General features: G+C 37.4%; 3 protein-coding genes across 5 annotated transcripts in view; 2 read left to right on the forward strand and 1 right to left on the reverse strand.

Moving 5' to 3' along the window:
* gpr137c (G protein-coupled receptor 137c) overlaps positions 1–2,873 on the forward strand; it is a 28,428-nt gene extending 25,555 nt beyond the window's left edge. Inside the window, exon 7 of one of the 2 annotated variants that reach the window (XM_084096061.1) lies at positions 921–2,873. In XM_084096061.1, the coding sequence (XP_083952187.1) occupies positions 921–1,149 (229 nt within the window). In that variant the 3' untranslated portion in view covers positions 1,150–2,873. The remainder of the gene's footprint in view (positions 1–920) is intronic. The other variant, XM_084096060.1, reaches the window with a different exon arrangement.
* On the reverse strand, positions 2,832–12,828 carry ero1a (endoplasmic reticulum oxidoreductase 1 alpha). The gene is made up of 15 exons (XM_084096063.1): positions 12,084–12,828; positions 11,203–11,322; positions 11,043–11,126; positions 10,921–10,959; positions 10,774–10,850; positions 10,595–10,668; positions 10,326–10,446; positions 7,959–8,034; positions 7,725–7,746; positions 6,188–6,280; positions 5,860–6,106; positions 4,849–4,918; positions 4,665–4,751; positions 4,447–4,583; positions 2,832–4,355 (listed from the first exon to the last, which is right to left on the reverse strand). The coding sequence occupies exons 1-15, from the start codon at positions 12,168–12,170 to the stop codon at positions 4,292–4,294; spliced, it is 1,398 nt and encodes a 465-aa protein (XP_083952189.1). The 5' UTR covers positions 12,171–12,828; the 3' UTR covers positions 2,832–4,291.
* A 118-nt stretch (positions 12,829–12,946) lies between these two features.
* samd4a (sterile alpha motif domain containing 4A) overlaps positions 12,947–23,861 on the forward strand; it is a 39,631-nt gene continuing 28,716 nt past the window's right edge. Inside the window, exons 1-2 of one of the 2 annotated variants that reach the window (XM_084096059.1) lie at positions 12,947–13,559; positions 15,412–16,002. In XM_084096059.1, the coding sequence (XP_083952185.1) occupies positions 15,807–16,002 (196 nt within the window). In that variant the 5' untranslated portion in view covers positions 12,947–13,559; positions 15,412–15,806. The remainder of the gene's footprint in view (positions 13,560–15,411; positions 16,003–23,861) is intronic. The other variant, XR_014603903.1, reaches the window with a different exon arrangement.

The following is a 23,861-nucleotide window of genomic DNA, read 5'->3' on the forward strand; positions in this document are numbered from 1 at the left end:
AGATAGGTGGAGGGTGGGGCATCAGGCCAAAACACAAGATGACAACATCAACATCAGTTGAGGGCTGCAACTATCACTTTTAAATGACAATATCCTGGCCGTACTACTGTTGTCAGTGATATAAGTATTTGAAATGAACATGATTTCTTAATGTCTAGTGACATATCAGGGCCATTTTATGATAAATTGAAATACATTTCTTACATACGGTTCCTTTAACACTTGTATGTTGGTAAGTTTAATTTAAAAAAGCAACATTTTGAGCAAAAAAGCTGAGAAAATCACGTTTTTTGAACGAATTCAGAACGATGATCAAAACATAGATGGAGTAGATCGAGTCTTATCAACACCTCCAAAGCTTGTACAGTTATAGCTCGTCCTGGGTCGACATTTCATTCAATAGCATTCGGCAGTTATGATTTGTATGCTTTTTAATGTTGATGATCGTGTTATTTTACATATGCATATGATTACATATGATATCGCTTGTATCTGCATCTTCCTCACACGCATTTTGATCAGGAGATTCTTTATTCTTTCAGAAGATGTGTAATAGCGCCGCCTAGCGTCTAACTGCCCGTTGACACCAAGAATGACAACTATAAAGATAACTATAACGATAACTATATTAGCGTCCACACCAGCAGACGATATTGTTCTGTTTATTCTGAGCGCGCGCTGCAGTTTGAGCTCTTTAAAAAAGGGTGGATTCTGATTGGCTGTCAATGTTTTTATCGTTCATAAGCTGGAAAAAAATCGTTCTGCAAGTGATTTTAACAATATTGTTTCTCTGTGATGTCTTTATTATAGTTGTGGTGTGTGGTATCTGCTATTCTTTTCTATTTAGAACGATATCTCTATTGTTATAGTTATCATCCTTAGTGCGAACGGGCCTTACGTCTTAAGGTTCTGTTTTCCAGCAGTATCCAGTCGTCCACGCCACAGACGGGCCCAAATTGGTACGGCTCTATCCAGAGGAATGGGAGCCTTACGCCGATCCCTCACCTGCTGAACGGCCCCCAAACATCAACCGCACCTCTTCTCTTTGCCTATGGCAACAATCAGACCAACCAACACCACAATTACTATTCCACCCCTCAAAACTACTACTCAACCTCTCAGACACACTACACCACCCCTCAGAACTAATGTGGGATCGATCGTGTGTGAGGTTTGGCTCAGCCAGGACATCACTGAGCAGTGTTTTATTGTTGTCTTCCCCCTCAGTCGAGGTTTCTGCTCACATCCATGTGGCAGAAAATTTAAAGGGACAATTCAAAGGTGATGGGCGGGGGGGAAGCTTTATTTGGACCAAATGGACCAGATTTTCCTCTTTCTTCGATGTTCTCATTTCCGAAAACCATTCATCCCATCACCTTTCCTTGGGTTTAGAATGTTGTCGCAATTGACTCTTAGGAGACTTCAGCACATGGACTCCCCTCTGTGAGTTGGGATGTACTTTTTGCACTTACTTTGGGCCTACATTTCATATTTGGATCAGTTGGAATAGGTGTAGGCCAGAATGTGATGGTGGTGAGGATTGTCAAATTTTTGGGGAGAATACTTTTTATATGTCTTCGTCTTTGAGAAACAGCATGACCCCCGAGTCCATCCGAGACATGCAAGTGAAAGAGGATTCTGGGTCCGTTGGTACTAGGACCAAACGTGCACTGTCATTCATGAAATCCACGTGTCTCTTTCTTGATTTCCTTTAACGTTTTTATTCTGTTGCCAAAGAGCCCGTGCTTAAATCCAGGCTTGATCCCTGAGCCTCTATGGTAGTAGATTTCCATGCTTCCCAAAGACAAAAAGACACCCGATTCCCACAATCCCTGGAATGACGACTGAGCTCTAGTGTATTCAAATGTACCAAGTGTGACTAACTCTACTTACATCCTCTAATATTTTGGTACTTGGCTTCTGAAGGACACTCTGAGGGCTTGTGGGTGAATTTACCCACGTATATCAGTAGTCGAAATCTAGTACATCATTTTCCAGGGAAGCCAGAAATGGTGCCGTCTTATGGTTTTCCTAGACGAAAACTTGTTGCACAAATTTAATGTTTATATTGAACATGTTTCATAAGCTTTATATCATCATTCCTGTATAATTGTATTTCAGGAGCGTGATTGGCCAGCAATCAGCGCCCCATTTCCAGCTTAAATGAAGCGGCCCTTTCCATTTCCCTGAAATGTAATTGTTTTGTGTTTTAGCAAAAAAAAATGAAGCTTATTTTTTTTTAATCACCTAATTTGCTGCTCCGTATGTTATGAGCTGTGTATAAGATATCAACAATCATTTGGCTGAAGCAATCATCAGATGTGGTGTAAATATGATGAATGCGCAGCTGTATGGTTGAAACGCCATTCGCACCTGCTCTATTGGATTTATTTTTTAAAATGCGTTATTTTAAATTGCGTCTTGCAGGATTTTGTGTATGCTGTACTAAACAAGTGGATGATTTTCATTGATTTGGACATTTTAAGTTGGCCTGCTTCCTTGCTTTCTGACAGCTGATGTGTAGCAAAGCTTTTCACATATTAGCGAACATGAGCGTTAATTGATGGAAAGGTTGTGTGTTAAATTGAATGCTGATTGGGTTAATTTCCTGACAAACCACAGAAAGGATGGGGACGTGTATGAGTTGTAGGTTTGTTTTTATTTTTTATTAATTTATAAATGTGAGTCTGGTCTGTAAAATGTTACTGTGAAATCTGTCTTATCAACTCTTGAATCTAGCAAAAGAGCAAGTAAAGCCTTTTATTTTTTGAGGCCAATGAATGTAACTTGTTTACCCATGTTCATAGTTCATTAAAGATGTACACAAGCACTACCATAAAAAAATAAAGTTTTATTGCACTGTTTTAAAAGCAGGTTTGGTGTGATGTCTGGGTCATTTGATGTAAAGAAGATTACAGAAAATTAATGTTTTGTGTCTATTGCACAATCCTGGGCAAAAAATAAATAAGTAAAAAAAATAAAAGAGAGGAAAAAAGGACAAAGCCAAAAAATGGCTAAATATTTAGTGGTCTTTTTATGGTTTTAACCATTTTAATCACAAAACACTGGCCAATTTCTCATATTCTGCCATAAAAATTATTGTCTTTGATGTTTTTCTGAGGCAGCAATACCTTTTTCAAGTAGTGAATTTGCTAACATTTTGCTATTTCCCTGACTAATAATTTGTAATTCATGCAATTAAAAACTTGGTGTTCAGCCATTTTGGCTTGGCCCTTTTTCTTTTTCGCCCAGGAGTGTGTATATGCATACATGTTTTTCAACTCCAGATCTAAAGTGTTTCTTTCTTTCTTACACTCAGAGTTTTCCATTCAAAATACTAGCATTCATTTCTCTTGATAAATGTCTAACATATTTGCGTTGTAGTTTCTTGGCTGAACTGCAGGCCACAATTGAACATGTAGTCCCATGGAACATCTTAAATTAGGAGCCTATGAATCTTGTGTCCACCTCTAAGATGGCAAGGTGTGTATTCAATGTTTGTTTCAGCACTTTGCATATTCAGCAGTTATAGCATGTAATGTCAAACCTTTGTCAGTTGCATTACATCTTGCAGCTCAACTGGAAGATCATGGAACTAACAATGTCAAGGGTTTGATTGCCAAGGAACACATATATTGATCAAGTGTACACATTGAATGCACTGAAGTGTCAAATGAATCAATGCAAATGTATAAAACAATGTATAAAAGAAGATGCATATAAACCTCCCCAAGACACATTAACATTCATCACAAAATAAAAGGAAAGCACATGTGCTTGCTTAACTCAAAATGGAAAAAAAAAGAACAATGTCCAAAATAAACCATTGAACTTTTTTAAATGCAGTCAATATACTCACAAAATCTGTGCTAAGGCATATATTCAAAAAACACAACACAACAGTAACCACAAATTTGAATGGCATTTTTTCAAAATGGTCAAAAAATGATTACACCTATAAAGAAATGCCACCTTGACTTATTATGCAAAATATGTCCCTCTTGTATACCATTTAAAGTATATTTATGTAATTCCATTGAGTTTCCAAGAGACATTGTCACTTACAAAAATGTATTTTTCACGTAATAGTGCAAACTTGGCCCTAACATTACAGTTTTGAGACTAGTTTTTATGGATTAAAACAGTGCAGAGCTGTTAACTGTATTTATCAACAGCTGGTATAAAACATCATTCTGAAACCGGTAATTTATCAACCCAAAAGGATAGAATTCGGTCATTTCATGTGATTATAGACATCAAGTTCTTGACTGTTGCCAAAGGATGGACTTTGTCACTGTTTGAGCTTTGACAACAGCGACCGGAAGTTCTTCAACTCTCTAACACTTGTTGAGATCCTGAAAAATAAAAAAAAACATAATTAAGACCCATTTCAACTAAAGATATTTGAACATAAATAGACATAGGCATTTCTTTTAAATGACTTACCTTCCAAAAGCATTGAACAAAGACACAATTTCCTGCCGGCTGAGCTGAAATGATGGATTGGTGTTGCTTGTGTTGGGCATGGCCTCTATTTGCCTTTCTGAGAACAGGATTTTCAGTGCGGTTCCCAGGCCCTGGGTCTATGAGAGACATTTATTGAATTTCACATTTCAACACAAATAACATCATCTGATTACCCATCATGATCTTTGTTGTCTTACCTGCAATTTGCCCCAAAGTCTGCATTTAAAGCATTCGACACAATCCATGATACGTGAGATGTTCTTAAAGGTGAGCTTGAAGTCTTCCTATAGTCAGGGAAGAACCAATTTATTTATTATTTCTCTAAAAACTTACATTTCTGTAACACTGTTGTTTTAGCAAACTTGGAAAAGAGCCACTGGCCTTTAGTTTCATGGCTTCCTTCTTATTTCCAGCAAACAGAGCAGTCTCATCAAAATGCAATGGAAAGGATCTGCAAATAAAGAACTAGTTATATTACAGCTGGAATACACTACACCAGAAGTTTCCCACGGTCCCCCAAATATCATCATCCTTGTGTGAGGGACACCATCTTAAAACGTAGGCATCTATCTTTTATAAACACCTAATTTATACACTGAAAAATTAATATTATAAATCTAAAACTATTTTCCATTACTGTAAGTTACATTATTACAGTATATATATATATATATATATATATATATATATATATATATATATATATATATATATATATATATATACTGTACTCACTATAAAAATGTACTGTTAAATGTACTCATTTGTTTATTTATAGATAATAAATTAACTATTTTTTTTATTATAATAACATTTCTGACAAATGACAAAATAATGTGTTCTTAAATGGACCCTTCTCACAGACTGATGACGCATTTCCAGTTAACATTGCAAATCTAGTAGTTATTCATATTTTCATTTTTAAAAATAATTTAATACACATTTATAATGGTATACTAAATACAAAAAATATATTGCTGTCGTCTCCCATTCAGAGCTATAGAAGTTAACCCAACTATGACGACTTCCGCTTCTGAGAATGTGAAAAGGGTCCATCGGTTCAAAATTTGAAACATGTTTGTATCATTCGATTGTATGGAATCATAGTCTGAAGCTAAAAAAAAACTATTAAGTGACCATCATACACTACGCAATTTCAAGTCACCTGACTGCCTAAAATCTGCAGGCTTGCTATGACTTTTGGCAACTATTGCCTACTCTTCTTCTGCAAATCAGGGCAATTCTGGGCAAAAATCGCATCGTTTATTCTAGCCTTTAGTTAAATAAAAAAAATTAAACATATTACCTAAATAAAAATATTAATAACCCAATATTTTAACCACTCTAAATGGGTTGGTTACATTTTTGACGCAACCATTGCAATGCTCTTACTTAGCCACATGGAGGAGCTCTAAAAGCAGTTTCTTGTTCTCGTTGTCTTGTGTCGGCTGGCCGGTGTACAAATGGAAGGTGGAGCGTTCAAAATACGGTAGAATTTTGGCCAGAGCACGCAGCTCAATGAGGTACAGGAAGTAGAGGTTGCGTAGCCTCTTTGGCCCCTCCCCTTCTGTCAGCTCCTCGTCAAACCTCAGCTGGAACTCGGACACATTGTGACCCCACTTCATTTCGAACCAGTTTTCTGACCAATCAAATCAGACAAGTTTAAAGAGTGCCAGAATTTATTGTAATAATTATAAAGAAACAAATAGGTAGTACTCACCATTGAGGAGGTACCTGGCACTCAGGTGTATGTTTATACTGCAATGCAGTCCTGAGATCAGCCTAAAGAAAGCTCGTTTCTCCACACACAAGCCTAGGGAAACAACAAGAGGAACATGTAAGGAATATGTCAATTTAAATAGACAGTAGTACATATAAGATAGAGCACTTTTAAAGGGATAGTTCACCCAAAAAAAATTAAATTCTGTCATCACTTAAAGGAGTCATAACCTAGTATTACCTTGGATACCCACGCTCTATTATAGTCTTTCAGGCCCTTCTAAAAAAGAAAAGTTGAAAAAAAGTGGAAAAAAAATAAACACAGAGCTCCTCTGACCCTTATTTCTGAAGGCATTATTGTCTCGCGAGATCTGATGCGATATTTTGGCTGTCGTGGACGGTCATTGTAATAATGCAAATGAGGGGTGCGTTGATTGGTGGCAGGAAGGAGGGGGGTTGACACCGCAGGTAACGCTTCAGCATATCATTCCAAAATGACATCATGGCGCAAGTTGTGAACGTTTCTGCATCTTTCACAGTCGAGTGCGTACTTCGAATCGGAATTCAGTAATGGTGGCGCTTGACTGAATATGAGGGGGAGAGGGGCAGGGCGGGCTTCCTGCAGCATAGGTCTGCGGTGTCCATATATGGTATATCCTGCGCCGACTTGACGTCAAGTCGGCGCAGAAATTAACATCACGTATTTGAGTGCGCGTGCACGTGGGCTGGTTGACGAACCCAGGGGTAAACAAACGCTTCACTTTTAAATATCGGCTTCCCGGCCAGTGTATAATCGTTAGGCAATCATAACATACATTTTTTCTCGTGGAAAAGTGAAAATTACAGGTCATGACTCCTTTAATCAGCCTTAAAGCTACACTGTGTAGGATTTTCTCCCATCCAGCGGTGAAATTGTTTATGACTACCAACTGAATATTACTTTCTAGCCCCTCCTATTCCGAGGGCGTTTTAACTCCTACGGTGGCCGTATTATTTCAAATCTGCCGGCAGTCGCGAGTAATCTCCCCTTCGCATTCGTCACGGTGCCACTGAGTGTAAAAACGCGAAAGGCGGAGCTTGAATTTCCAGGTATGTTCCTCTTTGGCTAATGTATTTTCAAGATGGAGGCACAACATGGCTGCCGCCATTCAAGCAACTCGCTCGTATGTATTCTAAATGGCAGATTCTACGCTTACGAGAATACTTGATTAGTTGGTAGAAGTAATTACACATTAATGAGCACATATCATTTTGAAAGAACAAAGTGTTTTTTGCTAAGAATCAACTTAAAAAATTACACAGTGTAGCTTTAAGTTGTAACCAAACAGTTGATGGGCCCCATTGACTTCCATAGTATGGAGGGGAAAAAATACTATGGAAGTCAATGGGGTCCATCAACCGTTTGGTTACCGACATTCTTCAAAATATCTTCTTTTGTGTTCAGCAGAAGAAAGAAATTCATACAGGTTTGAAACAACTTGAGGATGAGTAACAGAATTTTCAGTTTTGGCTGAACTTTCCCTTTAAGAGCCACTTACCCTCCAGCCAGCGATAGAACCCCTGACCTTTAATAAGAAATAGACATGTCATTATCTAGATAATCAAATTGGGTTAAATGTATCTGAAGAACATGACCTTACCATCATCTCCTAAAGTGGACAGAAAGAGAGAGAGAGAGAAGATTATAGGTCATGAGCATCACTATTTGATCTACTGTGTGTACTGAAAAATCTATGTGCTTTAAAACTGACACATTTTAGACTTGAAAACACAAAACAATGCATTAGCAATAAATGCTCACCACTGTTAGACACCAAAGGATTCAGCGGTCGCTTAACTGAATACGGTCTGAAAAAGTAACAAAAAAGGATGGAAGTTGTTACAACATTATGAGTACTGTGGGATTACAAATTTAAGAATCTGTTACGTCTACGTCTTAACATAACATCAAATGAAAAACTAAAGTGAAGTGCATTGTATTTAGCATTTAAGGTTAAGATGATGATACCAGATGAATTATTCTGTTAAGCAAAGTTTCCAGCAAGAGGTTTCTGCCAGTTCCTTTTCTCTTTATTGTAAATCAAATGAGCCAGATTACTGAGAACCTCACCATTTGTGTTTAATGGCTCTTGGAGAACCCTGACCCATTCCCATTCGCTGATTGGATTAGGAATGGTGATACTCTACAGTCTGGGGCGGGTTCCTATACCTGGATACTTCGTTATTTAAAATCTGATTTAGGGTGAACATTATGGGTGGGTTTGCAGGTATGAACCAACTTATTAAGGCCTGAACCTTTTGAAAGGGGGTCTTAAAAGTATGTATTATTTTTATTACTTTAAGTATCGACTATCATACAAAAGGTATGTGTACAGTAAAGGTCGGTAAAAAAATAAAATAAATGTGTGACGTTTTCAAAAAGAAGTCTTATGTTCACCAAGGTTTCATTTATTTGATACAGTAATATTGTAAAATATGATTACAATTTAAAATTCTATTTTATTATGTTTTAAAATGTAATTTATTCCTGTCATGGCAAAGCTGATTTTTCAGCATTATAACTACAGTCTACAGTGTCACATGATCCTTCAGAAATCACTGCTCAAGAAACATTTCTTATTATTATCAATGTTGAAATATAAACTGCTTCATATTTTTGTGGAAACTGTGATAATTTTTTAGGATTTTTCTTTGATTAAAGGAAAGTTAAACAGCATTTATTTGAAAAATAAATATTTTGTATCAATATAAATGTCTTTACTGTCACTTTTGATCAATTTAACGCATTTTTGCTGAATAATATTAACTTCCTTAAAAAAATAAATCCTACTGACCCCAAACTTTTGAAAGGTAGTGTAATTAATTTAAAACAGCATTTTCAAACATTTCTGTAATCACAAATGTTAAAGGTTCACAGTCTTTCATGTTATGTACGATATGTCAATAATCTATTTTACAAATAATCAGAAAAGGTCTGAGTGTATAAATCAGAGTGCACTTAACACTCACGCATAGAAGTTGTGGTCGTTTATTAAGCTATTATTGACATATCACAAGATAATATCAAAAGACCATGACGTTAGCTGGCTAAGATAGTTGGCTAACTATTCTTAAAGGACAAATCCAGTGAAAAATGAACCTGGGGTTAATTAACACATGGTTACCGAGTCGATCGTTCCCTGCGATGCGTTTTCATGAAAATCGAATGTATAGAGTTTTATCTTTAAAAACAGATTAGCTCATAACACTAGTATATGGGGCACAGAGTAAGTAAAAGTAAATCGCTAGTTAATACCACTAACAAAACAGTCTCGACTAATCGAGCCACGAACGCCGTGCTACGTTTGTGAAATCTAACGTAGCGCGGCGTTCGTGGCTCGATTAGTCGAGACTGTTTTCCAAGATGGCTCCTGCATGTAAATGCGTAATGTACTGTCTTTATAAAGTATCTTATTATTAAACTGTCTGTACACTTACAAAGTTCTCAATGCTTCGGTTTGCATGTAGGGACCCTCATTATGCTACCGTGTTAGTGTGAGGCTATTTTGAGCATTGTTAGTGGTATTAACTAGCGATTTACTTTTACTTACTCTGTGCCCCATATACTAGTGTTATGAGCTAATCTGTTTTTAAAGATAAAACTCTATACATTCGATTTTCATGAAAACGCATCGCAGGGAACGATCGACTCGGTAACCATGTGTTAATTAACCCCAGGTTCATTTTTCACTGGATTTGTCCTTTAAGGTCCTATACTTCAATTTCCACGTTACGCTCTGTCTCGTGCGAGCCTTTCAAAGTATACTCCTTTGGCCATGAGTGCGGAAAGACACGTTCGGTGCAAGCACTCTATCTAGTGGACTTTCAAGCACTCACACAGTTGTACGCACACTGTCCACACAAACACAAATATTGGGCTGCACAAGAGTGCGCGGACCCTCCTGATGACGAAAATTACGTCAGTCTGTGGACCGCCATGGGACACGGACGGCTGAAGTATACTTTGGCCTTAAGATTCTTATAAAAGGTCCATTTGGAAACGTGACACAAACTTCCTTTAGAAATTCCTTTATAAAGTTGACCACCTGAAGGTCAAATGAATAATTTACACACTGATCAGAATAAAGGTGACTCTTTACTTGAAGCAGTTCTCCTCATATATGCTGTTCCAGATCCGCCAGGCCTCTGGTCCTTTATATCCGGTGAAACGCTCAGGGTTTAGCAGGAGATCGACATACTTTGATTCAGGCGAGTCCTCATCTGAGAAAATAAAATAAAAAACAATTATGCAGCCTGTGGAGGATGACTAAAGCTGTAAAGCATACTGTACTTGTAGCCCAATGTGAGCTTGCCAATTATCAGGCACCTCAAATAAAAAGCAGATTATTTGATCAAACTAACAAACTACCATCCAACATGCAGAAACGATCTGATTCATCATCGTGTTTCTTCCACTCTTGAAGAGCCTGAAGTGTCTCATCACTACATAGAGAAACACTGAGTGAGAACTCACACAAACAAGGTCAAAAAGTTAAGAAATATTGGGTATTCTTGACTCTCAGAAGGTGCAACACCTTTTAAACAAACCTTAGAGAACTGTTGACAGCTCCAAGTTTCTCTACCTTCTCACATTTCTCTAAATCCTGACTAGCTTCTTCTGAATACTATGGGGAAAAATTATTAACATCCAACAACACCAATATGCATGATATACACTATATGACTTTCTAATACCTTATAACTGCTGGATTTAAGGCCCTCTGGTACTTCACCCTGCTCAGAAAGACACAAGGAGTATTTTCATTTCACAAAATCCCTTGAGACAAAATCATCTGAATGAACTTTGCAAAGCTCACCGGTGTGCACGGTTTCACAGCACAGTATTTGAGTCCACACTGGCTGTGGTCTGTCCAGAACGGACAGGGGTTGTTCAGATTGACCTGAGGAGCAGACTATTGAATATTAGAGATGAACAATGAATAGATATTTTCACTGTATTGTCAACAATAAAATCACCTGGTAAAAGCGGAAATAATCAGATGATAGTAGTTTCTGTAGTTTGGGAAAGATTTCTTTGTTGTTGAAACTGTCGATGGTCTCAACATCACAAGCACAATCATCAAGAGTCCCGGTGACCTACAACCAAAATGTAACCAATTAATCAATCAAAAGTGACACATTTCGACATCAATTGGTTAATCAGGTTTATTCGCAAAACAATATTAAGTCTCAGAAGACACTTTATAAATAAAAGTACTGTAATGGTACCATGGTGTGGTGATGGTTGCAAATTGTAATACTATAGTAGCCTACTTTATATCGCCACATTTATCGCTTTATCGCCATATATCGCTTTATAAGTTGTTTGTGGATAACTGGACATGGAAAGTTCAAAATAATATTGTTTAGGCTAATCACACACTATTAATATTTGATGAAATATCTGAGCTGATCATAACTAGAAAAAAAATTATAGAAAATACTTTTTAGGACACTAAATCACAATTTCAAAACAGAATTATTAAAGTTAACTAAAACTAAAACCATAAAAAATGTTCAGAACTAACTTAGCCTACTTACGAAATAAAAAACAAAACACACAACAAAATTACGGTACTAACACTTTGACTCAAATTAAAATCAAAACGGAAAATATAAAACAGCATGTAAATATTAATAATATCTATAATTGTAAATTCCCCATGACTGTGGGAACGTATACATGCACGGTATATTTGAGTGATTACCATATTTATATGATATTACCATAGTTTCAGATCAAATAAACCCCTTACTATTGTAATTTTTAGGCTAGTGACACATATTTGATACTTAATTAAAATCTGCTTCCAAAGCGATGTAACAACATCAGTGATGTTGTATATTGTGCGTCTCACCTGACAGAAGCACCTGTGAGCAGCGGATCCAGCTGTCGTCACGTGAACGCTAGTGAGTAAAACCGCCAACAAAACGAAAGATTTCATTATCACTGAACCGAGTTCGGTATAAACGCGTCTTCTTCACACTGCTGCTCACTCGCTACGGTGTTTGTGTAATGCGTAGTTCAAGTAAATAACACGTAAAGACACGTTCACTTCCGATTGAATCAGCCGCTACGTGAAGTACGTGACCTAACGACTACTGCTGCGACACGACATCCGATACAATGAATGATTGGAGCTAACGCGCATTCGCAAAGCATTGTGTCGCAAAATATGCGTTATTTTATTCTCATATAACTGTCTCAGTGAATATGTCGGGTTGAACTGTAAAATCAGCTTTTCTAATATCGTTAGAATGAACTAGGGACGCCTTCCTTTGGATGAAAATTGCACGACATGCAGTTCTCCACATGATGTCGCCAAATACTAAGTTCAGTATTAGGCGGTGATACTGATACAGTCTGTCAACTGTACAGAAAAATATATTTTCTGATGGTGAAATGTAAGTATGCTTAAATCCAGTTTCCCTTAATGTTTCTAGTGATGTTCTCCTCTTGAACAGGCAGAACTTTTAAATACAGTAGGCCTACATCTTTTTATTTAACTTTTTTTTTTCAAGTGTAATGCAGCAACATGTTTTAGATGTATTTATTTATTTAAACAGCTATATTTCTTTTCTTGTAATATTATATTTATCAATCTATCTATCTATCTATCTATCTATCTATCTATCTATCTATCTATCTATCTATCTATCTATCTATCCTCCTGATTTCAAACTGTGGTAGCGCAGCGCCATCTCATGGACGGAATCCGCTACTGCAACGAGCCTCGCTGTAGTTGAAGAATTCAAGGGCGGAATCGAATGTGTCCAAGTTTCCTTTTTCGACACTTTGTAACCCACATTCTGCGCGTCACAGTAGGTCAAATTTTACAAAATTCCATTCTAAAAAAAAAACGTCCTCAGACTTCGACGAACAGAACTTTTTATCTAGCTACCCCTCCCCTCTAAACAGTTCAAACAAAACTTCCATTCCTGCCGTAACGTCGTCCAGTTTGATGCGGACACCTCTCGGACTCTTTTCTCCTCCCCAAAAAAATAATAATAATAATAAAATAAAAAAAATCCCTGATTCCCGGTCAGTCGTCTCCTGTAGGATAAGCAATACGATCTGCTCCCTAACTCCATTCTCTATTTTTGTGCTTCCTTGTGCTGCCAAGCCCCTGACGTAATGCTCCGTGTTAATTATTAGCATGTGGGAAGCGATGCCGAGACTCTCCTCTGCTGCTTAAACAAGAGCGACTGACTGCGGGGAGAAAAACCTCGTCAAGATGGACAAACACACTGACCCAGAGTGAAGGGGCACCGCTCCCCGTCCCGTCCAGTCCAGTCCTGTCCTGCGACCAGCACCAATGCAACTGCGCCTTTAGGTAAGTCACTTCTGAGGGTTTTTACTAGAGTATATTAAGCCTTTTACAGTATAAACTTGGGTTGCAACATCTCTCGTCCCAGCTTTTTTTGCTACAACGGTAGCCTTCTATGGGAAATCTTTGAGTATGAAAAATGGAAATCGCAACGCATCTGTTTTATTAAAAGTTTTATTAAAAGTTTTGGATTGTTCATTAATTATACTTAATAAAGGGATTTAGGCAGGGTAACCAACCACACTGCTGACTTAAGAGTGGGGAAATGCTTCAGATGTAAAGAGTTGTGAAAATGAGGGCTGTACAGACTTACAGTAGGGACAGTCGAGCAACAATTTTTGGGAATGTTCTGGACAGTCTGCGATTCAGTTCGGATATCGATCGTTGAGTACCGCATGGACGCGAATAGAAACTGAAAGCCTGTTTATTTTTATTTGTCCACATGTGAGGCTTTTGGAGGTAAGTGTGTAATTTAGGTTACCATACAGGACTCAGAAAAGATATTGAGGCTGCATTATTCTTGCGGAGTTCCCTTTTACAGTTCATCTGTGTGTGTGTGTGTGTGTGTGTGTGTAACGTCAGCGCGTGCTTTTAATAGATGCTCACTATAACAGCATTCTTATAAACTCGCTCGCGCCCGCTAATGTGTCAACTAGCCCCTCAGAAATACTTATGTTTTGATTCATTTCAGACTCGGAATTTTTAGAATCACTAAAAAGGATTTGTTCTTTGTTTGCAGGATCCGTCGTTATGTCAGTAGGTGGCGATCAGCGAGTCTATTTTGTGTGATTGAGTCATTGAATCGTCAAAAGATTCATTAAACGCAGAGTCGCTTAGTCCAAAACAGGTTTTTGCTAACATAGTCTAAGTCTGTATTAAATAAAAATTGAATAGGCTATATTTACTTAGTTAGCGCACATAGATAGTCTTTTGGTGAACAATTAATCTGTGTAAATGAATCCACAGAAAAAGGTGTTTTTAATGGACATTTTACCCCATAGAATAGGCCTAAGTAGTAGCCTATGACATTTATGAATTATTCTTAATTTGTGAAAGATCATACATTTTTCTCCTCTTCTCTGTCCTTTATGTAATTGTGACACGTGCAGAATTTAACTATCAACTCGATAGATGTGAGAGTCACTATTGAGATGATTCTTTTGTTCCTGAATGAGATGTGCTAGTTTATTCCTTTCATTCGTGAACGAGATGCCTCGTTGTTGTTGTTCTTCTTCTTTTCTTTTTTCATTTAGTTAATGAACTAATGCTAATTTCTTGTACTATAGTAAGCTTGTGAGCGAAAACTAGAAGTCTGTGCATTGAAATGAACACATTATTCATTCTCTTAAACGACTCAAACTGATTCATTTACGAATGAAACACAAATGGATGAAACAGGTTTGTTTTTGTCGCTGGAAAGGAAAGTAGAGTTGTTTCATGGACTGAAACCATTGATATTTGCCAACTTGGTATAAATGGTTACCCTGTTTGTGTTTCTTGGAAGAAATTTTATGTATGTGTCACTGTCAGTCTGAAAGAGTCAACCAACAGATTCCAAAGGGTTCGGAAACCAACAATGAGATTCAGAATTTATGGACTATACAGCTGATAGTCTACTAGCTGGTAGACTAATAGCAAGTAGACTATCAGCTGGCCAAACCAGCATAAGGTAGTCATGCTTTTTTTGGAACTGGTTGAACAGCTAAAAGAACAGCATGGTTTATAAAGCAGCTTCCAAAACACAATTCCCAGCTTTAAGATGACATTTAAGATTACATTTTTTACCAGGGCTTGCCTTTTTGTGTATGTTTTTCTTCTGAAGTATAGACTATATAATCTCTACTCTTTACTTTTACAGAAAGGAGATGTTCTCTGTGGAAAATGCCATCAAGACTAAAGCTGGACAGTCACTGTATGCTGGAGGAAAGCTGAGGAACGTTTTGTAAGCCCAAAGTGGCCAGAGGGCAGGAGAGCTCTGACGAACACCACATCAAAAGCTTCAAACAGGGATTTCCTACTACCAAGCCTAACTCCCAAAACCCAAGAACAAAGATGCAATACGTTGGTACCTACTAGCAAATAAAAGGGCTATTCTCTGTCAAACCTCAAGTGAGGGCAAAAGCAAGTGTGTTTTTGTGTGGTGAGTCTCCATTAAGCTGCAAAGCAACATCATTGGGTCGTGGCCATCTCTCGCTCCCCCTCTCGACGAACCTGATTTCCAATTCTTGGTATTGTGAGCCTGCCCACCAGATCATGATGTTTCGTGACCAGGTGGGAGTCCTCGCCGGCTGGTTTAAGGGTTGGAACGAGTGTGAACAGACAGTGGCGTTACTATCTCTCCTCAAGCGGGTCAGTCGGACCCAAGCACGCTTCCTTCAGCTCTGTCTGGAGCATTCCTTGGCTGACTGCACTGAGCTGCATGTTCTGGAAAGGGAAGCCAATAATCCAGGTCAGTACAGAAGCTACCACCTTTTCTGCCAGTACTACTAACCGTATGCGAGCGCGTGGTGTTGAGCTGTACCTGTTAAGAACAGGTGCACCCAGGTCTTTTGGTTCATGTAGAGGTTTCTTGGTGTCTTTAACCTACCCATTAGACATTGGTACAACTTCCAGGTTCGTGTAATAGAGATTTGCTTTGACTCCAATCTGTATTTAAAAAGCATAATATGTGATTTTGTATCCATAGTTTTAGGCTAAATTTGAGGGAGTGTGCATGTGACCATGGAAAATTGCCTAATGACGAAAGAGCACATTCATTTATTTACAAGACCAACATGCTGAGCTGAAGGCATGACCTGAGGGTATTTCATACGTAAAGACAAATGTACCGTAAGAAAGAAGTATTGTATTTTTCTTTCTTGCACACATACATGCCCTAAAACTCAAACATGGGATTCCCATCAGAGTTTATAGTGGGCTGGGACTCATAAAGAGCCTCCTTGTAGTGGTGCGTGTTGTATTTTATATGAGGGATTTTAGTGCAGCTCTGTCATTGTTATTCTAAAACTTCAAGATGAAGACATCAAAGAAGAACTCATGAAGTTTTTTAAAGTGGTCCTTCTCACCCTGGTGTGTCCACTGACATTAAAACCAGCTGACGGGGTGCAGCCCATCTGAAACTCTTCTGGATGGTGTATTTCTGGTGTATGCTGTTGGAATCATACGTTGATGATGGTATGACCATGATGCTGGTTTGTTATTGCAGATGGTGGATTTGCATGCTTGTACTGTATGTGGTGGTGACCTTTCTAATGCACTCCAAATGTGACTGTCTGTGCATGCCTACCTGTGCGATTCACCTAAGGGCAGTATTACGCAGTCCAGCCCAAAGCTCATGTCAGCTTCCTATTACTCACCAGACGGTAGGGATTCTTTGGTTAATCAGCGTATTTTCTTTCATTCAAGCAGACGTCTGGTTTAGCCTGGGCCCTCATTAACTATCTCACTTCAGACGTTTTAGTTGTCTGTTTTCCTGTATGAAGGTTACGTTTTGACTTGTTTAGATCAACACAATTTTAACCAATCTTACGTTGATATTTTACAGTTTTTGAATTTTCTGACTTGGGTGTGGTTTTATGCGTGGAAAATATAGTGTATTTAAGATGGCAAATTAGAAATGACATTGATCAAATTGATTAATAAACATTAATACATTTTTTACATTCATTTATTATCTATGCAGAAATATATAATATATATACGATTTCTATATAATATAGTCTGCATATAAAATAATTATAGTAAATTTGACCGTATATGTTATGTATATAAATATATGTGTGTATGTATATAGGTATGTGTTTGTGTGTGTGTGTGTGTATGTATGTATATATATATATATAATTTTTAAAAATAATAATTTTATTGTATATTTTACATATATAATTAGATCATTAATCAATAATCTGTTAACAATATATTAGTGCTGTCAAAATATTAGTGCGCGATTAATCGCATATAACATACGTTTTTGTTTGTATAATATATGTATACATATATACATACACGCATATATTATATAAACAAGGACATTTATGTTACGAATAATGGATTCAACAGCACTACTATATATATGAAGACTTCAGATGCAAAAGCCTCTAAGTGCCATCTGAAATTTTCTTCTAGAATGATCATTTTTATCAAGCTTGTATGTTTATGTTCAGTTATTTCACTTTAATGGCAATGAAAATGACCTATTAATTGTCATTAAAGTGAAATTACTGAACTTAAACATACGAGCTTGAAAAAAATGCTCATTTTAGAAGAAAATTTCAGATGGCACTTAGAGGCTTTTGCATCTGAAGTCTTCATATATATATATATATATATATATATATATATATATATATATATATATATATATATATATATATATATACACACACAATTTTTGTCATTTTTTACTATTATACATCTTACATATAATTATATTACTATTACATATCAATTGTAATTTTGATTAGACATGTCATGTTGAATTTTATTTTTTAATGAGTATTCTCTTCTATCCTCAAATCAAAGTCCAATTTTCTTTCTTTTTTTATAAACCTGTAAATGACCACTTTAAGACATCCCTGTTCATTAGAATAGTGTATTCAGAGTTAACTCGCAGCTGGAAGTTGAGTGGAAAGATGCAACTATTTGGAAAGAACTGCGCCAATAAGAGGAATCCACAATGACCTACTTATTTCCCTCTGTGAAGGAGCTGCCTTGTTCCCCTGACCCAAATGATGCAACTTATTTGCCTCTCATCTCAGCATCGTACACATTAACAAAATGCATGTGTGTTTTGTTTGTTAGTCAGAGGTAAAATTGCATATGTTGTATTCAGTTTCATATCTTACACTTTAAATGCTAAAAAGGCTGTTTTTGTGCAGTAGAGTTTACATTTACTTGGTGATGATACCTTCATCTAGTTATATTAGTCTTAAACACCATCAGTACAGTGGTTTAAGTTGGCATATGTGCGATTAAGTATCTATGAAAGAAGTGAAGGCAAAACACACAAAGCTACACAGCCCTGGCCTAGGTTTTGTTGTTGTTTGAATTTTCCGACCGTTCCATCCAGTGTGGACTTCAGATAAAACAGAGAGTGTGTGTAAGTCTATGTGCGTAAACAAGAGAGGGTACATGTTTGTCGGAATATTATTCCTGTCTGAGCTGGTGTTTAACCCTTGGCCCTTTTTCCACCCCTCCACCTCACAGCCCAGAGGCAGAGTAGAGCCCGGACAGGAGGGGCACTGTTGTTATGAATGACTGACTTCATACCTCTGTGTGTGTGTGTTTGAGATGATGAAGGCTCTCTGAGTTGTTTTTCCAACATGGTGGCCTCTCTGTGAGATGCTGCAATGTACCTTCGGAAATGTCAAACACACATACTGTATTTAAACCGAACCAGCTGGACTGAACTGACATTCCCCATTGTGACGGGTAATGTGACGGGAGAGTATTTGTGTTGACATACTGAGATTTCTAAATAGTCATTTGTTTGATCGTTGTCCCCCATTCCCACTGTTGAACTATTGTATGTAGCGAATCTACATTTAGAGCTGAAATGTTATGGCTTTAGAATTCAAGGGTTTTCAATCTCCCATAAATCAGTTTATGTATTGGTCTTTTGATTTTGCTTTGGGATTTGTCTGTGAATGATTGATTAACCATTGATGGTTAGGGCCCTATAGATATAGACTTTGGCAAGTACTCATAATCATAGCATAATATGGTTAATTTGACAATTATGCATTTCGCAGAAACCTTTATTCAAAGCATAAAGCTTTATTCTTTATTCTTTCTTCCTTCAGTCGAAAAGAAATTAAGGTTTTTGTGGAAAACATTCCAGTATTTTTCTCCATATAGTGGACTTCAATGGGAACCAACGGGTTGAGGGTCCAAATTGAATTTTCAGTGCAGCTAAGGGCTCTACACGATCCCAGCCGAGGAATAAGGGTCTTATATAGCCAAACGATCGGCCATTTTCTTAAAATAATACAAATTTATATACTTTTTAACCACAAATGCTCATCTTGCAGCACTAGCACTGTGATGCGCGTCCACGGCTTCACGCATTATGTATTCACGTTGGAAACAACACACGTGATGTTGGCGGAAGGTAGGGTAGGGCAAAAAACTCGATTTCATTTTCTCTTTCAACATCAAAATCGTCCGCCATCGTTGTTTCACCTTCTTTTGTGAAGGGCGTTTGACTTACTCTTTGCATGTTATCTTTGTAAACACTGGGTCGGCACTTCCGCCTACGTCACACATGTCCGGGAAGATTTTAAAACGAGCGGTTCATTCATTAATCGTAAGATCTTACCTTCATGCTGTGGGAATACAAACCGGAAGACAGAACAAAATGAGTGCAGCTCTGGAAAGGGGTGGGGCTACATAAGGTGTATAATCCTCCAAAGCGATCCAGGACGCCATTAAAAATAAATTGTACACTTGTTCCTGCAAGTCTGTACAGAGACGCAAATGAGCTGTTTTAACAGGACGTGTCAAAACGAATGTTCCTTTACACTTCTATTTCCTCTACAGTTGTCCTCTTGTCTGCAGACTGAAGCGTGTGGAGTAAAGTGAACAGGCGTCTGTATACTGTATCCAGTGTAGACCGCGTCAGTGTTTATAATGGGTTCTATTTGCTTTTGACGCGACGCTCGCATGCGGTGTAGACAAGTGTTAGCCGTTAAGTGACTGAGCGGCAGTAGGTGGGGCCTATGGTGTGATGATGTAAAACTATTCGTCGATGTCTTGCTCTGGAGGCAGGCATATGCAAATGCATTTGCCCATGTGACGTCACAAGTCCCCCTACATCCAAGCGAGCCATTTTTGGAGCTTGATTAAATAAATGCTTTGTTTATAATCTGGAGAAAGTTTTAAGTTCTGAAACTTGCTGGATGATTTAATTATACAAAGACATCTTATATGTCAAAAGATCAAGGTTAATGTGATTTCTCATGTCATCACCTCTTTAAGGAAAGAAGCAAAATTTTATTTAACAAATATTTGGAAACATGCACACAACAGAACATGTAAACTTATTTGCAATGTTTAAAATGTAGCTTTTTTTTTATTGCTGTGCGTCGATATATATACTCTATTTATGCCATACAGTTTTGAAAATGTAATAGTTAATTTAGGACTGCTAATTATACCTTCAAATGTTTTTTAAAAAAGATTTTAAAAAAAGAACAATAAATGCTATCTTTTTTAACATGACTAATATATTTAAATATATTTTTTACTTTTGTGTGTAAGCTTTTTACAGCTTCTTTTTACATATGATTTTGATTATTTTCTTAAAAGAGGAACTGAACACATTACGAGTAAGTATTACATTTGCGAAGGAAGATAATTAAGGCTACATTGAGAAGTCAGTTAAAATTGTGAATAATGTTACTCTATGATTATGAGGTTTGTGTGCTTGCCTGCCTTCATCCACTGACCTTGAGACGCACCTCCCCTAGTGACCAGTGTCCAGACCCTTCTCCTGTCCGGCCTGTTTTTTGTGTTTTTTTTCCTCTTCTGCCTTTTGGAGAACGTCAATGAGCTGCTTGGAAAAGAAAGAGTGCTTGTTTCTGGTTTGGGTGTCGAACTGTTACATCGCACCCACGCATGAGCAAACAGTTTATTTCTGGCCCTCGGTGTGTTCCGTGAACTCATACGCAACCCTAGGGAGAGCCATGGAGAACCTGCCAAAATATTCCTTTTTGCTCTGAATCAAACTCTCCTTTTTCATAGTGTCAGCCCTTTTTGAAAGGATAAGATGAGTTGAGTCAGTGTGAAAGCCCATCCCTTGTCTTCTGTGTTGGCTTGACCATTTTAAAATAACAGCACTTGAGTATTATGTCTGGCCAGTGGTGACGTTGATAGGTAGGACATACATTACACTTCTTGTGAGCTGATGTTGTCTGTCATGTAGAATGTAGAACAGAAAGGATACTAGGACAATTTCCTAGGAACTTCTCCAGCACTACCAGGTTACTGGCCTGTTGGAGTCACTAATAGTCCCTGTATCACCAATATCGCTGGTGTAAAGACTGGCACACCAAGTCTCTAGTCCAACGCCATCCGGGTTTTTTAGGCCGATTTGGCATTTTGAGCCGTTGGTGAGAGAGAGAACTGATTAGCAAACGAGTGATGAAAGCGAGACGGTATAGACAGAAGACTGTAATAATTGTACATCATCTTACTTGAGCTTTCGAATGCACGAATATGTTCATAATAACATGAGCTGACTGGAATGAAGAATGTGATCAGCGTGATTGATATTCAAAATGGTAAGCATGCGCTGCTTTGTTTATGGTTTGTTTATCCGTAGTCCTAGTTTTGGTTTCCCTTTTTGAATGACAAAAATAGACTATTGATACCTGCTGATATAGATCGGTACTTATACGAAGGTGCAGAACGCACGCCTTTAGTCCTTTTGGTGTGTTCAAGCGCAGCTTTTTGGCCGAGACGCAGCCGATGAGAAGGCAACAACACAGTCAGCTTTCGTCGTTGCTATAGTTCTTTGACGTCGGCTTGGTGTGTAAAATTAAACCATCATCCACCTGTTGTCCAAATGAGCTCTTGAGTAAGATGTCAAATTTTCTTTGATTTAAGTGTACTGTATGTTGCTTTGGATAAAACATCAATATACCACCTCTCTCACATTATTCTGCTAGACTGTTTTCCCCTTATACAATAGAGTTGTCTTTTTTGCAATACCTGCACTTGCTTTATCTCTCCCAATCTCCAGACCTGAAGACCCTCTTCTTCTTGTTCAGCAGGTCTTTTTTGGCTCTATAGTGATTTTATGACTTGTTGCTAGTAAAACACAAAGTCCTTAAAGGGATAGTTTACCCAAAAATGAAATGTTGGCGTTGATTACCCACATCGTTACAAAGCATTCAACTTTGGTTCTTCTTTGAAACACTAATGAAGATGGGTGAACTATCCCTCTGACGCTCTAAAATGACGCTGATGCTCATTTTTTTCAATTTTAGACCATCGATTAAAAACTACTAGACAAACAAAATACTGTAGCACTGTAGCACAGTTGCGATTTTAGAGCAATTACATTTTATGTTTTGGTCTTTATAAAGTCATAGTTTTTGGTTAAACCATAAAATGGTTTTATGAAAATACAATAACAAATGCTAGGTAACAATATTGATCATGATACTCAATCTGAACCTTTTGTCGTCTTATACACTAAAATATTGGACCATTACAGGTCATAACATAATCAATCATCAGTTTTAATTTATAATCAATATAATGAAATACATTTTCTATATCGATTAAAGTTCCTCTCAACCAGACTCAATTAACTGACATTAATAATATTAAAAAATCCTTTTGACCCGGCCTTGATCATCTATGAGTTGTCAATGTCAATTTAATGGCAAAAACATGTATTTATGTATTAGCATTAAACATTAGCTAGATATTAATGTGTTGTTGTATACAGAAGACCTTGAACATTTGGCTATGTCAAAATTGAACTGAAAATCTTTGAAGAGAAGCTCAATGTAGTGTAATTAGCATTAACTTTGCCCTCTCAGACATGCTTTACTTTGGTACCACTTCTTGTTTTTCACTTAAGTAAAGTTGTTGAAACCGTGGCGCCGATGTTAACTCTGTTAAGGTGCCTCAGAGAAATGCTGAGCTTGGATGACATCAGCACTTGAGTCAGTCTGGGTGATAACTTACACATCACCTGTTTCTCATCCTAATGAATGGCAAAATATGCTCATCTCAGCGAAAAGGAATGGATGACATGCAGGTACTTGAAAGGCATAAGATATATCACCCTTTCTCCTTACTGAGAACAGTTGCTTTCCTTATGGCATCTCTGCTGCTGTTGAAGGAGACTGTGTTTAATTTGCGGTCTTGTCTATACAATTGCGCTCAACTGCAAGTCGGTTTGATTAGCTGAGACAGCAATAGCAATCTTCTTTTATGTTGGTTACATGCAGTTTTCATGCATGTGGCATTTTGTCATTTGGGAGATTCTTGTCTTATGTTGTCTTGAGGTTTGCTAGATAAGTCTTTCTTGAGATCAATCAGCTTTTGATTGATCCCTGGACATGATGATGATTAGGCTATAACACATCCAATTATTCATTTTTACCATGGCTATGGAGTTGAACGATTTACCATTTTTCTGTTTTATATGATATACCATTAGAAATATGTCATTTAAAGAGGCTCATTTCTTGCATTTAAAAAAAAAATGTTGAGCTGGTACTGATGAAACAAGTGGTTTATTATTTTTAAGTAATTTATTTATGGATAAAATTGCAATTTTAATGAATATGGCTG

Source organism: Abramis brama (assembly GCF_963993115.1).
Source record: "Abramis brama genome assembly, chromosome: 21".
Taxonomy (NCBI): Eukaryota; Metazoa; Chordata; class Actinopteri; order Cypriniformes; family Leuciscidae; genus Abramis; species Abramis brama.